Source organism: Mus musculus, chromosome 12, assembly GCF_000001635.26.
Source record: "Mus musculus strain C57BL/6J chromosome 12, GRCm38.p6 C57BL/6J".
Lineage (NCBI taxonomy): Eukaryota > Metazoa > Chordata > Mammalia > Rodentia > Muridae > Mus > Mus musculus.
This window is the reverse complement of record NC_000078.6, coordinates 5,029,784-5,043,432: the sequence shown is the minus strand read 5'-3', so window position 1 is coordinate 5,043,432 and position 13,649 is coordinate 5,029,784. Positions and strand designations below refer to the sequence as shown.

Here is a 13,649-nt window from a genome sequence, read left to right as displayed (position 1 = left end):
ATAGGCAAGCACTAAATATATCCTTTCAACCTTTATACAGTTCCAAAAAAATCTGATACTGTATTGATACTAAATAATTATCTGATTAATCAGTTATTCTATATGATCAATTAAAATCATTCTTACTAATTGGCTTATAATTTATTTCTAGAAGGGAACTTCAAATTATAAAGAAAACTATACTATATGATCAAATTTTTAAATCTATATTCACATGTCAATACATATTATAGTTATTTAGGCATTTTAAAACTCTGGAAGCCATTCCAAATGACAAATAAATACCTTGTCAAGTCAAAAGCCCCTTTCCCCCTAAAACAGCAGTGCTGGTGACACTGTCCTGAACAAGACATTGGCCAAGTCAATAGAAGGACTGGTGTGCTTCTATCTCACCAGAAACCATCCTTCGTCCTCCAGGAAGCGCCCCTAACCTTCCCCCCCATCAGCTACCTCTGGCAAGGGCACCTAGTTCTGGATTAATCCAGACAGTCTATATCCGCTCAGATTCCTATCCTGCTGACGGTCTTTATAAATCTGCTTGCTTTCCCACCATTTGTTCTTGACTTGCCTCCCCCCACCCCCGGAAATAGCCTTGGTGTTTGATTCCCCAAGAAATCTCACGTACAATATCCTGTAAAGAGCGGGGCATGGCAATGATTTTATTTTTTCATTTCTGGCGGCTCCTACATATTACATAACTTGCATAGCTTTGAAAAATATAACCCATAAAATGTGGTTATGAAATAATTGGGAATATCAGGCCAGCCAAGGCTATACAATAAGATCCTATCTTAAAACAAACAAACAAATAAATAAAATATGGTTGAATTTCACTAGTCTAGAATACAATCAAAACAAACACATTGTGTTTGGTTGTTTCTTTTTTCCTAAAAAGAAAAACTGCATATACTTATCATGTGCAGCATGTTTTGGAATATACTTCTGTATGTGTGCATATATGCATGCACATATATTTACTGTCTCATTGATTCTAACAAATGTGAAAATTATCTTCTAGTGGTACAACTAGTACATATTATACAACTCTGCATGATTCATTATGATGTTTCAATATATTCATATATGTACTGATTGTGTCGGTAGTGGATACTGAAATATAGTTATAGCATCTTATGAACACATTCCTATGAGTACCTTAATTGCTAAAACTATCTTGAGTAAAAGTTGGCCTCTTGTTACTTAGACCAGCCACAAATTCCTATACCATGTGACCCTAACCTCAAGGTCACATGAGCTACCTGGCCACTTAACTGCCACCTTTCCGCTTCTGTAAGCAGTGCTTGCTTGGCGCAGATGCCCAGAGCTGCTTTTGTGTATATATCATAATTGCCATGCTTGCCTTTAAAATCTCAGACAAGCTGGAGGTCAAGGTGGCGTCCTGATACTTTGCTTGGGAAAGTCGCACTGGCGGTGACTAAAGACTCCATTTGCCTTTCCAGGCATCTTGGGGGCTTTTCTCCTCAGGTACCCCTTAACAGTGTCTATCTTCCCTTCTTCTTTCCACCCAACTCTAAGCACCCCACCCAGTTCTAAGTAATGCAGAACTAGTACACTGCTTGTTTTCATCTATGAAAGAGAAGATGTGATACATGTATCTTTATGTACTTGGCTTATTTCACTAACATGATCTCCTCCAGTTCCATGTGGCAGAACTTTATAATTCTTTTGAGTTGACCAGTAACCCATTGTATGTGTGTGCATGCATATGCATATATCACTTTATCTACTCATCTGTGGATGGTAACGGGTTTATTCCAAACAAATCTTGCCTTTGGAAAATAATGCTACCATTATAAAGTGTCTCTTCTCTATATTCTGGTCTCATTTATACTCAGAAAATGACAGAACAGTCAAGTGGTTGCTTTGTTTGGTTTTCTTGTGAAGGTTTGTTTGTATTTTGAGAAATATCTGTATTATTTTCCAGAGTCATTATATTAACTTATATTCCCACTGATAGTACATATGGGTCAGTTTTCTCCACACCATTGCTAGCATTTGTATATTTTTTTCTACTTTAAAACCTACTATTCTAACTGAAGTTGTTGGGAAAAAGGAACTTGTCTTAAGTATTGCTATTTTGACTTCAGACTCCAATTTACCTAAGCTGACTAACTCTCCCTCTAATTCCCCAAAACATGCTTATTGTCAACCCCCCTAAACTTAGTTTAAGCATCAATAGTTCCCCAAAACTTAATGTCTGTTCTTAACAACAGAAAGAACAAATAAATTTGATTGGTTGGGCAAAGACATATCCGATGTCAGCTGACATTGGTAAAAATTATAACTGTAACTTGGCCCAGAGGCTTATGGGTTTTATACTTATAAACCCTGTTTCAGCCCCTTCTTGGGGCTGCCCGAAGAAACAAGGCTCCAGAGTCCTCGTCTGGTGGTCCTGATGGATCAGCGACTGCTGATGTGGTGGGAATAAAAGGCTTTGCTGTTTCACAAGCCGACGGGTGTTTTCTTCCCCCTTTCTCCAGATGCACAATGGGCATGGTGGTAACAGTGTGAGATGGTAACTCATTTGTTTGGATTTATACTTGCCTGAGGACTAACGATTCTGAGTGTTCTTTTATATATTTACTTCTTCCTATACATTTCTAACAATCTTTTACTATAGTCATTAGATTTTTCTATGTATAAAATCCGTGGTGCTTTGAATAACAGCCCCCAGAGGCTCATATTTGAATGTTTAGTAACCAGAGAGCGAAACTCTTCAAAAAGGTTAGAAAAATTAGGAGGCATCTTGTTGGAGGGAGTGTGGTATTGGGGGTGGGCTTTGAGGTTTCAAAAGCCCATGCTAGGTCCAAGAGTGTGCTCGTTGGTCATCCCCCACACCCCCGATACTAATCAGGATTAGGAGGCATGGCTTTATTGGAATAGGTGTGCTTTGTGGGAGGAAGTGTGTCACTGGGCATGGGCACTGAGGTTTCAAAAGCCGATGCTAGTCCCAGTTCTCTCTGTAAGCAATACCTGCTACCATGCTCCCCGCCATGCTAATGGATCAAGCCTCTGAAACTGTAAGCCAGCCCCAATTAAATGCTTTCCTTTTTAAGAGTTGCTGTGGTCTTAATGTCTCTTCACAGCAATAAAACAGTGACTAAGAATTACATCATTAGCATATAGGAATAATTTTACTTCTTTCGTATTGTCTTTTGGTTCTTGTCTAATTGTACTGGCCAAAATTTCTAGTAACCTTTTGCATAAGTGCAGTGAGAAACACTCTTGTCTTGTTTCCGACACTCTGTTTCCCCATTGTGCTGATAACTTGTCATCTTGACAACTAGACATATCTGGGAGGAGGAAAGCCGAGTTGAGAAATTGCCCACATCAGATCATCTCGTGGGGACATTTTCTTGATTCATGATTGATGAGGGGCCTAGAAGTAGATGCTACCCATGGGTCCTGGACTGTATAGGAAAACAAGCTGAGTCAGGCAGTGGTGGCACACAGCTTTAATCCCAGCAGTTGGAAGGCAGAGACAGGCATAACTCTGTAGTTGCTCTTTCAGAGGTCCTAGGTTCAGTTCTTAGCAACTATATGATGGCTCACAGTCATCTATAACCTCAATTCTAGGAGATTCAGTGCCTTCTTCTGACCTCTGTGGACACTGTAGGTACATGATATAATTAACATACAATGCACAGAAAGTAAAAAAAAAAACCAATCTTTAAAAGAAAGCTAAGTAAGTCATGGAAGCAAGCCAGTAAGTAGTGTTGCTCTGCACTTTCTGCTGCACTCCTGCCCTGTCTACCCTCAATGGTAAATTATAACTGGTAAGCCAAATTAACCCCTTTCTCCTCCAAATTGCTTTTGGTGTTTTATCATAGCAACAGAGAAGCAAAGTACAACAGAAGTTGGTACTGGACGGGGACATTGCTACAAGATCTGACTATGTTTGAAGGAGGATTATTGTCCTTTTTGGAGCTTTGGGCTAGAAAAGCCATTAAATACTTGGAACTTAATGACCTGTTGATGTGGAAGCTCAGAAGACAAGAATGCTGAGAGAAATGTGGCTTATGAAATTTCAGAGGTAACTTTGAGACCCTCAATGGCTCTATAGGGTCACCTCTGGGATATATTGAAACTAAGAATGTGTGGGCTTTGGTTAGCTGGGTTAAAGAATCTGATGTCATTAGCAGATTAGAACCACTGAAGTCAAACTTACTTTCGACTTTTTGCTTTTCTGAGACAACTGATGGTAGTTATCTGAGGCTGAAAACTCAGCTGTGATTAATAAGAGACAAACATCTTAATGACTGAAGTGAAGTCCTCTGGGGATTATTTCTTCAGAGTCAGAACACAGATGCTGTGGTCCAGAGTTACAGGCCCACCTCAGGTTGGCAGCAGAACCTATTAACATGTTACTGGCTTTATTGGCATGAGAGCTGTAGGACCAAAGGGGCCATGGAGAGCACCCGAGGCTTGGAACCGTGAGCACCTAAAGGGGTTATTGGAGAAGGTGTAGCCTCGGTTATATTGAGATGCCAGGAGTATGGGATGGACACCAAGGACAGCACCAGAGCAGTGCGTGTTCTGGACCGCAGAGCCGGAGATGTGTACCCTTTGGAGTACAGCTGATGGATGGGATGTCCCAGATCTTAAGACACTGAGCTATTTACATTGGATTTTGGTTTTGCTTTGATCTGATTGTAACTGTGCCCTTGTTCTTCACTTCAGAAACAAAGTCTGTCATTTCTTTTGGATTTTATAGAAGCCAATGTATTCTCTGAGCACTGTGCCCCAGGGACAGCCACTGCCTATGCCCAGCCAGTCCCTGGGCCTCTGTGAGGGGCCCCAGCAGGAGCTGCTGCAGCACAACACCTCCTCTCCAGCTACCATGGGCTGCCTGCAGTGATGGCACCACCACCAAAGCTCCTGAAAAGGTCTTTTTGTCCTGACCCACAGGGTCCATGTAGGAAAAAGGGGTGAAATTTTTCCACTGATCCCTAAACTCCCCACGCTCAGGACTTAACATCCCACCAATCCTCACCCTAGAAATCTCTTCCCTGAAAAGCTCTGCATCCTTATATAAGCCCTGCCTACTGCCCAGTTCACTGCTATTTCTCACTGGAGCAGAGGCAGCCACCTTCTTGGGGTTTTTTCTCTCAATATGTCTCTTGTGTGCGGTTTGTTGTGCAATGTGACTTCGTGGTATTCCTTGGCTCCCAAAAGCCAGGATACCTCTCTGAGCAGAGCTGTAGCACTTTTGTGTGAGCAGAAGAGCAGAAAGCTTACACTTGCATTGGGGAAGCTTCCCCTGCTGCAGCCCACACACTTCTGTAGGGGAGCCTTTCCATTCAGAGCTGCAACACACACAGCCAAGAGCTCAGAGACTTTGAGTTTTTAAAGACAACTTGGACCTTTAAACTGTTACAATTTAAGAATTTTCAAAGATATACTATTTTATATTGCAATATTACTATAGCATGAGCTCCTGGGGACAAGGTTATGAATAGTGATATGTTTTTCTGTTAAGCTGGAAAGGGATCAACTGTGCTGGTTAGTTCCATCAACTACAGTCACCTAGAAAGAGAACCTAGTCAGGAACTGCCTCCATCAGGCTGACCTATGGATAGATCTGCAGAGCATTTTATTGATCAATGTTTGATGTAGGAGGAAAGCCCCACTCCTGGGCAGGTGGTCGGTCATGAGTTGTATGAACAAACCAACTGAGTAAGCCACCGAAGCAAGCAAATAGCTTCTTCACACTCCTGCTTGGGTTTCCTCACTGACTTCTCTCGCTGATGGGCTACAGCCTGTGAGCCAGATTAACTCCCCAGTGCCCCCCCCCAACTTCACCCAAGTTGCTTTTAGTCAGTCAGTATTTTATCATAACAGTAGAGAAACAAACTAGAACATGCATTCAGTATGTTACCTGTAGGTTTGTCATACACAATTTTTAATGAGTAAAAATTTTAGACCTAATTTGTAGTTTTAATAATAAAATAATATTGATTTTTATCAAAATTTTCTGCATTTATTGAGAAAATAAGCATTCTTATTTGCATTGTATTTATAGGGATATATTACACTTATTATTTGCAATATATTAAACCATCTTTCTCTCCCTGAAATCATAATCATGGCTGATGATCTTTCTGATGGGCTACTGGTTCAGTTTATTAGTATTCTATGAGGATCTCAATACTGATGCCCATCACAATGTTAGTCTAACTGTTTTCTGTCAGTGTCAGGTTTTGATAATAACCAATTTTAGTCTTACAGAATGAGTTTGGAAATATTCCCCTTCAGTTCTATAGAAAAGTTTGAGAAAACACTGGTGTTAGTCCTTTTTTAAAGTTTTTATAATAATCAGTGTGAAGCTATCTACCTCATAGAGATATTTACTACTATTAATTCAATTTCATTGTTTGTTATGGTTATTGGTCTATTTCATTTTTAAAAATATCCTTGAAGCCGGGTGTACACCTTTAATACCAGCACTCGGGAGGCAGAGGCAGGTATGCGCAGGCCAGCCTGGTCTACAAAGTGAGTTCCAGGACAGCCAGAACTACACAGAGAAACCCTGTCTCAACAACCAAAAAAAAAAGCCTTGAACTAGCAAGATGGCTCAGCAGGTAAAGACGTTTCCAAGCCTGAGGACCTGAGTTCAATCCCTAAGACCCACAAAGTAGAGGAAAAAAACCTACTCCCACAAGTTTACCTTTGAACTGCAATGTGCGCTGTCTCCTCAGTGGACTAGACCCCACTGCTTGACTGCATCTCTGGTATGGGCTGCTCTGTTAGTGCTGAGAGGTCTGGCCTATCGGTCTTCCAGTTACAAGAATGATTTCAAAGACTTCGTGGAGAAACCACAGCACCATGATGATGCTCACACCTAGCCTTGTTAGCAATGTATGATAAGACAAAGTACAGGACCACTAATGAAGTTCATCTACACAGGTGTAGTAGGGATGTTTAATGATTCTACTGCAGGTATGCGCAGAAGTAGAAGCTCCGACCCACAGCAGCATCCCGAGCTGTGAGTGCTTAAAGGTGGAAGCAGCTTGAGATGTTTCTCTCAGCTCTTATTACTTGTAGATATCTCACCACAGATCCAGGTGAGATGTGGGGCTGAAAATTTCATCTACAGTGAGATGCTCAAAAAACAAAACAAAACAAAACAAAACACCAGCAGAATGTGGCTAGTACCAAAGTTTTCTCTGCACTTTAGCCTGTGCACTTTGGCCACAGGCTATCAGTGACAGAACCAAAATAGTACAGACTGAGTGAAATATCACTCAGACCCACAGACTCACTTCTCTTTTGGTCTTGTTAGTAACAGACACTCATACAAGACAGTGAGAGAAGGGTCACAGGGATCCCACAAGAAATCCTGGCACTCCCAGGAAACTATATATGACAGGCTATATCCTAGGTCTCAGAGATCCACCTCCCCAAAGCCATGGCTCTTGTGGACGGCACCTGTGTTCCTCTCTGTACTGTAATGCCCTTTCCCCTGTGAGGTGGCACTCGCTGTGGTTTTACGTCAGTCATTACTGACATATGAGGCATAGCATATGAAGCAGCCAGAAGTTGAGAGGAGCTAGCACGGGGGGATGTATATGGGCTTTCCGCCTCTAGAGCAGTCTAAATTCAGAAAACTGGTCCGTTCTTTTAAGACAGCTGTGGAACTGGGAGAAGAGGGGACAGAATATTTTGCTTGCTATGCTGCAACTATCCCCGTTCTCTAGATTTTTCCAAGGCTTCTGTTTTCTTTAACACTAATGTTCAGCATTCCCATGGCCATCCCCTCAATATGGAGCTCTAATGCACCCGCTGTTCGGGGTCTTCGGCACGGTAGACCAAGTGTCTGGTGCATCTAATCAGTCATCTTGCCCTCAAAAATAATTTAAACGCCACCTTGTTTTGATTCAAATCGAATGCTCCGAAGGCTAAAGATGTGACTCAGTGGTAGAGTGCTTGCCTAGCTTATGCAAGGCCTGCTTGATGTTCAATGCCCAGTACCACAAGACAACAAATCTAATGTTACTGCACACACAAAATAAAATTATTTTATTTTAAATAACCATAGCCTCGCCACATAAATCTTTAATATCCTCAACACTGGAAATGTTTCTTTAAAACAGGAAATTTCTCATGCTTTGCATCCCAAACACCTAGCACAGTATCTGGCACTGAAAATTCTTGATAAATATTTCATAGCTAGGCCACCATATGAACTAATAAATGAACAAAGAAAATCAAAGTTGTTCATGAGCCCGTTCCCTGGACAGATGTAAGCACTGTAGTGAGTGGATGTGGGATTACAGTTGCTCAGGTGACACTAAAAAGCAAGAGTACAGACGAAATATGTAAAATATATGAAAAGAGACAGAAGCTCTTTTAAGAGGAAAAATTTCCCTTTGGTCCAGAGCCATATAGGAAAGAGAAGGAAAGGTCCCTGTCTAACCACGCAAGGTGAAGAAGGACAGTGCTGTCCGTCTGGCTGTTTACAAACAGAACAGTTTACAGTGCTTTTCCAATCCTACTTTTCTAGTGGATGGCAAACATGCCGCAAGCCCTACCTTCACATACACTTTGTTTGTTTGAAGACAGGGTTTCATGTACCCCAAACGAGCCTCAAACTAGGCAAGTGATGTACTACCACTAGCTACAGACTCAACCCCCAATTTTTCTAATCTTATATCATCAGAGCTTCAGTTACTTAGTAAAAAAAGTAATGGAATCAACACACATGTGTATTCATACACATTAAATCATTTAAAATGGGCTCAGAGAAGTACCTTTTCTTCTTTCTCCTTTAAGACGAGAAAAGCGCATACTCTACAGATGAAGTAGACACACTTACCTCCACAAGCTGAGATTTGTCATAATCTTTACGATGGCGGTAGATGCTCTGACTAAGGAGGGAATATAATCTCTCAAGCTGATCGACTGTCAGGTTGTTGCTTTTATCTACCAACAAATCAAGCAATTTCTGGGGGAGAGAGGAAAGAAATCCAAAGAAAGATGATAAGATGTAGTTGATCTATTGGTCAAACCAAAACTAGTATGTTCAAATCCTTAGACAAGAGGTACCATAAGACACAAAGTGACTGCTATGGTGAAACGATTCTAGACTTCAGTTTACTTATTTCAAACCCTCAGAATACACTTAACTCCTAGTTAGGAGAAGTCCCTAGGTTAAAGTAACAATTACCAAAAGTAATTTAATTAAACTGCTTTTACAAATATCCAAATATTATTCTGATCATTGAAAACGGACTGTCAAGGGGCAAGCATACCTGCAGTCTCTCGTGATCAACTACCAAAGGCGGCGCAGGCTCGGATGGCTCTTCTGGAACCAGTTCGAGGTTTGTTGGTTTTGCCTGCTCTAACAATAATTTACGATATTTTTTAACTTTAGAAGCACCTACAATTGAGAAGGGAAAAAATGTACTATAGTCAGTAAAAGTAAAAGAAAATCATTATTAAGCAAATATAAATTCTTTTTTCCATGACAAATATTTTTTGGAGTAAGAATGTGGTTTTCTAAAAATGGTAATACTTATTTGGGGTGCCTTCCTTTTTTAGTAAGAATAATCCAAAATTAAAGAAAACTAAACTGTACGTATGAAAGCAAAGTAATACTGAAATATCATGTGATACATATATTCATGAAAAAGAAACAAAAAGACCTCCTTGGCTCTAAGCACTTGGTTATAAAGGGTAAGAGATGGCTCAGTCAGTACAATATTTGCTCTGCAAGCATAAGGACCTGATCTGAGACCCCAATACCTCAGCTACAAAGACAGTTATGGCTACAAGTGCTGTACTCCAGTGCTGGGGGAGGTGGGTCTAGGATCAGTGCAACTTGCTGGCTGTTCACTTCTAGGTTCAGTGAGAGACTCTGTCTTTAGGGAATAGAGAGTGACAGATCAAGACACCTGTTGTCTTCCTTTGGCCTCTAAGCATGAACTGGGTATGAGTCCTTGCACATACACAACATACAGCACACACACACACACACACACACACACACACACACACACACACACACACGGCAGGGGACTTAAATAATACTTTTCTACTTCTCAATTCTATTACAGAGCTTAGAAAACTGGCAGGATAAATTTTTTTTTCAAAATGGCCTAAATTACAAACTAAAACTGTATTCCACACAATTTTACAGACATGTCACAATTTCAAGACAGCCTAGTATATATAGGAATAGAACCTATTCAGGTAGGAAACATACGTAATAGAGCAGATCTCCCAACTCACCCCATCCCACAGTGCAGTTAAGAATAATGGTGGGAAAAGATGAGCTAGATAACCTATACTTCCCTTTCCTGCTCTTCTTTGTATGTATGTATGTATGTATGTATGTATTTATTTATTTATTTATTTATTTGTTTGTTTATTTATTTGGTTTCCGAGATAGGGTTTTTCTGTATAGCCCTGGCTGTCCTGGAACTCACTCTGTAGACCAGGCTGGCCTCGAACTCAGAAATCCGCCTGCCTCTGCCTCCCGAGTGCTGGGATTAAAGGCGCACACTACCACGCCCGGCTCTTTTCTGCTCTTCTTAAGGAGATCATGAGAAGTCATGAGATGGTGGGGCCTACAGAAAGAACACTCTGCTTTCCTAAGTCGACAGTGCGTCCTACATCCTTTCCACTGTTCCCACAAAGCAATGAAACTTAGCTTAATTCTAGACATTCAGTCTCACAATGACCCCGTCCTCCCAGCAAAAACACTGCAACACATTAGCAACCAGGAGAGGCAGCTACTAACTACAAATCCCAGCAACAATTCATCCTGAAGTTTAATTTACAAAATTAAAAACAGGCACAGGGAATTAACTCAAAGTTGCACAATTAAATAAACAAGAGAATGGCTTAATCTCGGTTTATATGACTCTTTCTAGTATACCAGACTACTCTGCTATTCAAATCTTCTCCTGCCCCGCCCATTCTAAAAATTCTGCTGCCAGATTCCACCTTCTTTACATGTGTGAAATGACCCGGCTCATAACTGAAAAGTCTTTAGAATAAGGGTGACAGACAGACATAAAAAGAGTAAAAAGCCCAGAAAGCAGTGCATTCAGGAAACCTCTGAAACTCAGCAAAACCAAGTGTATCCACAGCTATTTATGGATTGGACTGTAAGATGTTAATGGCCACTCCCCTCTGAGAATCTGTTGTTTCTCCTAGAAAGCAGACAAAATAGGTAACGAATTAACTGTGGCATTTAACCCTTCAGAAACTGTGCTAAGACTTTAGCCCTACCTTCTCTATCCAGCTCTGTCTCTTTCCCCTCTGCATCAGGGCCAGGCTCGGGCTTCTCACTACTGCTACATTCCAGCACTTCTAGCTTCTCAGCAGCATCTCCACGATTTTCATTCCATGTTTCTGGTTTGTCTTTTAGTTGTTCCTCCAGAGCAATCTTTTGTTCAGAACTAGACTTTTCTCCACCATCAGGCAGAGGAACTACTTCAAGAACTCTGCCATTCTGACACTCCAGAACAGGAATTCCTTCAGAGCTGTCAGTGGAAGCCTCACCATTTAGACAGGTGCCTTTAAGGAAGGGCTCTTTCTTAGATGTCTGCTCGGGGTTGAGGGAACTGCTACTGTGGACGAGCAGAGATTCATTTGAACTCTCCTCTTCTGTTGATGCAAAGTTCTCTTTGGTGCCCGCTCCACTATTCAGCCTCTGACCCTGGTCCATATCCATGATGTCACATGAAGATTCATCGTTGGTCATAGATAAGTCTCCAGTCTCTTCTCCATTTTCCTCATGGCAATCAGTGCTTACCTCAAACTCTCCATTCTCCAGCAACTTCCTGTCCTCTGTATGGTCATAGTCTGTAAACTTGGTGTCTTCCTCATCTTTCTTTAAATTATTGACTTTCCTTTTCTTAATAATTCCTTTACCCCACTGTGATCGCCGCCTTGATTTTCTCCGGACTCGAACTGTTTGATAAGAAAGGGGGAGAGCATGTAAAACTTAAGAGTCTAATGTCTATTTTACATCATAGTAGACCCCTTCCAAAACAATAAACCTATACTGGCTAAATACAAACAAAAATTCTTGGCTGATGATATCCATGCTGACTAGTTGTCACAGCCTATAAGGAAAATGAAGTTAAAGATAAACTTGGATAAATGCTACCTTCTAATTTAATTTTACTTAGTATGAATTTGCTTGGCATTAACCTTTCTTACTACTACTGATTCTACTTTATAGCCATTTCTAATTTTCAACATTCAGGGATTAGCCATTTAATACATTTAGGGAATTATTATATTACCAAGCTGCCCAGAAAGCCTGGGGCCAGAGCATTGGATTTCTACCAGGAAGGTTGGTGTGTTGCCAGTAATAACACACAAAGATAGCACCTCAACTATGAAGAAAACAAAACAAAACCCTATAAGCTAATGCTGTGGGACCCAACAGTTACAGGTATCCCCACAAACAAACACACACTCTGCTGCCTCTCCTTACAGAAAAAGGTATCACCTACAGGATGGACAATCATGAACAGAAGACTATATTAGGCTACGTGAACAAACTGTTAACCATTTCCTCAAACACAAATGGTTTACTTAATCGAGTCAACTTGATACAAAGGTATCTCCAAATATGTAGACTAATCAAGCCTTCTACTATTAAGGCAACACCATCAACAAAATATCAAAAGTAAGCGTTTGGTCAATTAATTGAAAAAGGAGACCTATAAGAGCTGTATACAATAATTATCCTGAGTAGACAGCTGGGCTTCCAGGTGCTAAGTCAGAGCCAGGGATTTGTGATCTCCTTCATGTATATGAGAGGTAGCTGATGAAGCCGTTGGATTCCACTGGGAAACGTAGCTCTTAATAGAAGCTGATATTCTATCAGCAGTGTATAGTGGAGCCACACTACCATGTTAAGCCTTTAAACCCTTCCTGAGAGTAGATGAGGAGAAATTTAGTAATTATTACTCCTTACTTTGCAACTATCATCTCCAAAATTCAATTTACTTAATCATTTGGCTCAAAGTTTACTTTTTCTTAAAAATTCAATGTTTTAAAATTTTCTTTTCATGCTTTCTCTGTTTCTATTTTATAATTTATAGGTTAATTGGCACAAGGGGGAAATGTTTACATTAGTCTAATATTAAAAGCTGATATATAAGCTTAGGTGACAAGCATCTACAACAATCTCACTGTCTAAAACTGATATTGGCTACACTAGAAGGTAAAGGAGATGGGACATCTTGCTATAAAGATTTAAGGCTTTTACTGTGAACAACTAATTTTCAACACTAATCACTCTCATTTTTAGCCATGGGGAGGGAAACAAAAATAAGAATTCTCAGTCTACTTGTTAAGTCATGGAATTCCAGAGCAAGAAAAACCTGAACTCTACCCAATCTAGGCCTAGTTCAAGTCTTTATATGTAGCACACTATACAAAGGCCAGAAGCTCACTGAAGCAAGTATATTTCTTACTTAGTGTTCCATACTAGTTAATAAGAGAGAGTGGGTAGGCCCCACTCCAAAACCTAGCTGGGCAACACACACTAGAATCCATGGTGAAGAGTGGGTCGGGGGCTTGGACTCACAGTTGAGTAGTCAGGGAGGGAAAGACAAAGGAGTTGGGTGAGAGGAGGTTAATATTTCCAAAGTATGTATGAAATT

General features: G+C 40.6%; 1 protein-coding gene across 5 annotated transcripts in view; it reads right to left on the bottom strand.

The window, feature by feature from the left end:
* Atad2b (ATPase family, AAA domain containing 2B) overlaps positions 1-13,649 on the bottom strand; it is a 132,993-nt gene that overhangs the window by 3,964 nt on the left and 115,380 nt on the right. For all 5 annotated transcript variants that reach the window (XM_006515117.4, XM_006515116.4, NM_001362349.1 and 2 more), the window contains 3 exons: positions 11,257-11,940; positions 9,273-9,400; positions 8,837-8,965 (listed from right to left, as the gene is read on the bottom strand). In XM_006515117.4, coding sequence (XP_006515180.1) covers positions 8,837-8,965; positions 9,273-9,400; positions 11,257-11,940 — 941 coding nt within the window. The remainder of the gene's footprint in view (positions 1-8,836; positions 8,966-9,272; positions 9,401-11,256; positions 11,941-13,649) is intronic.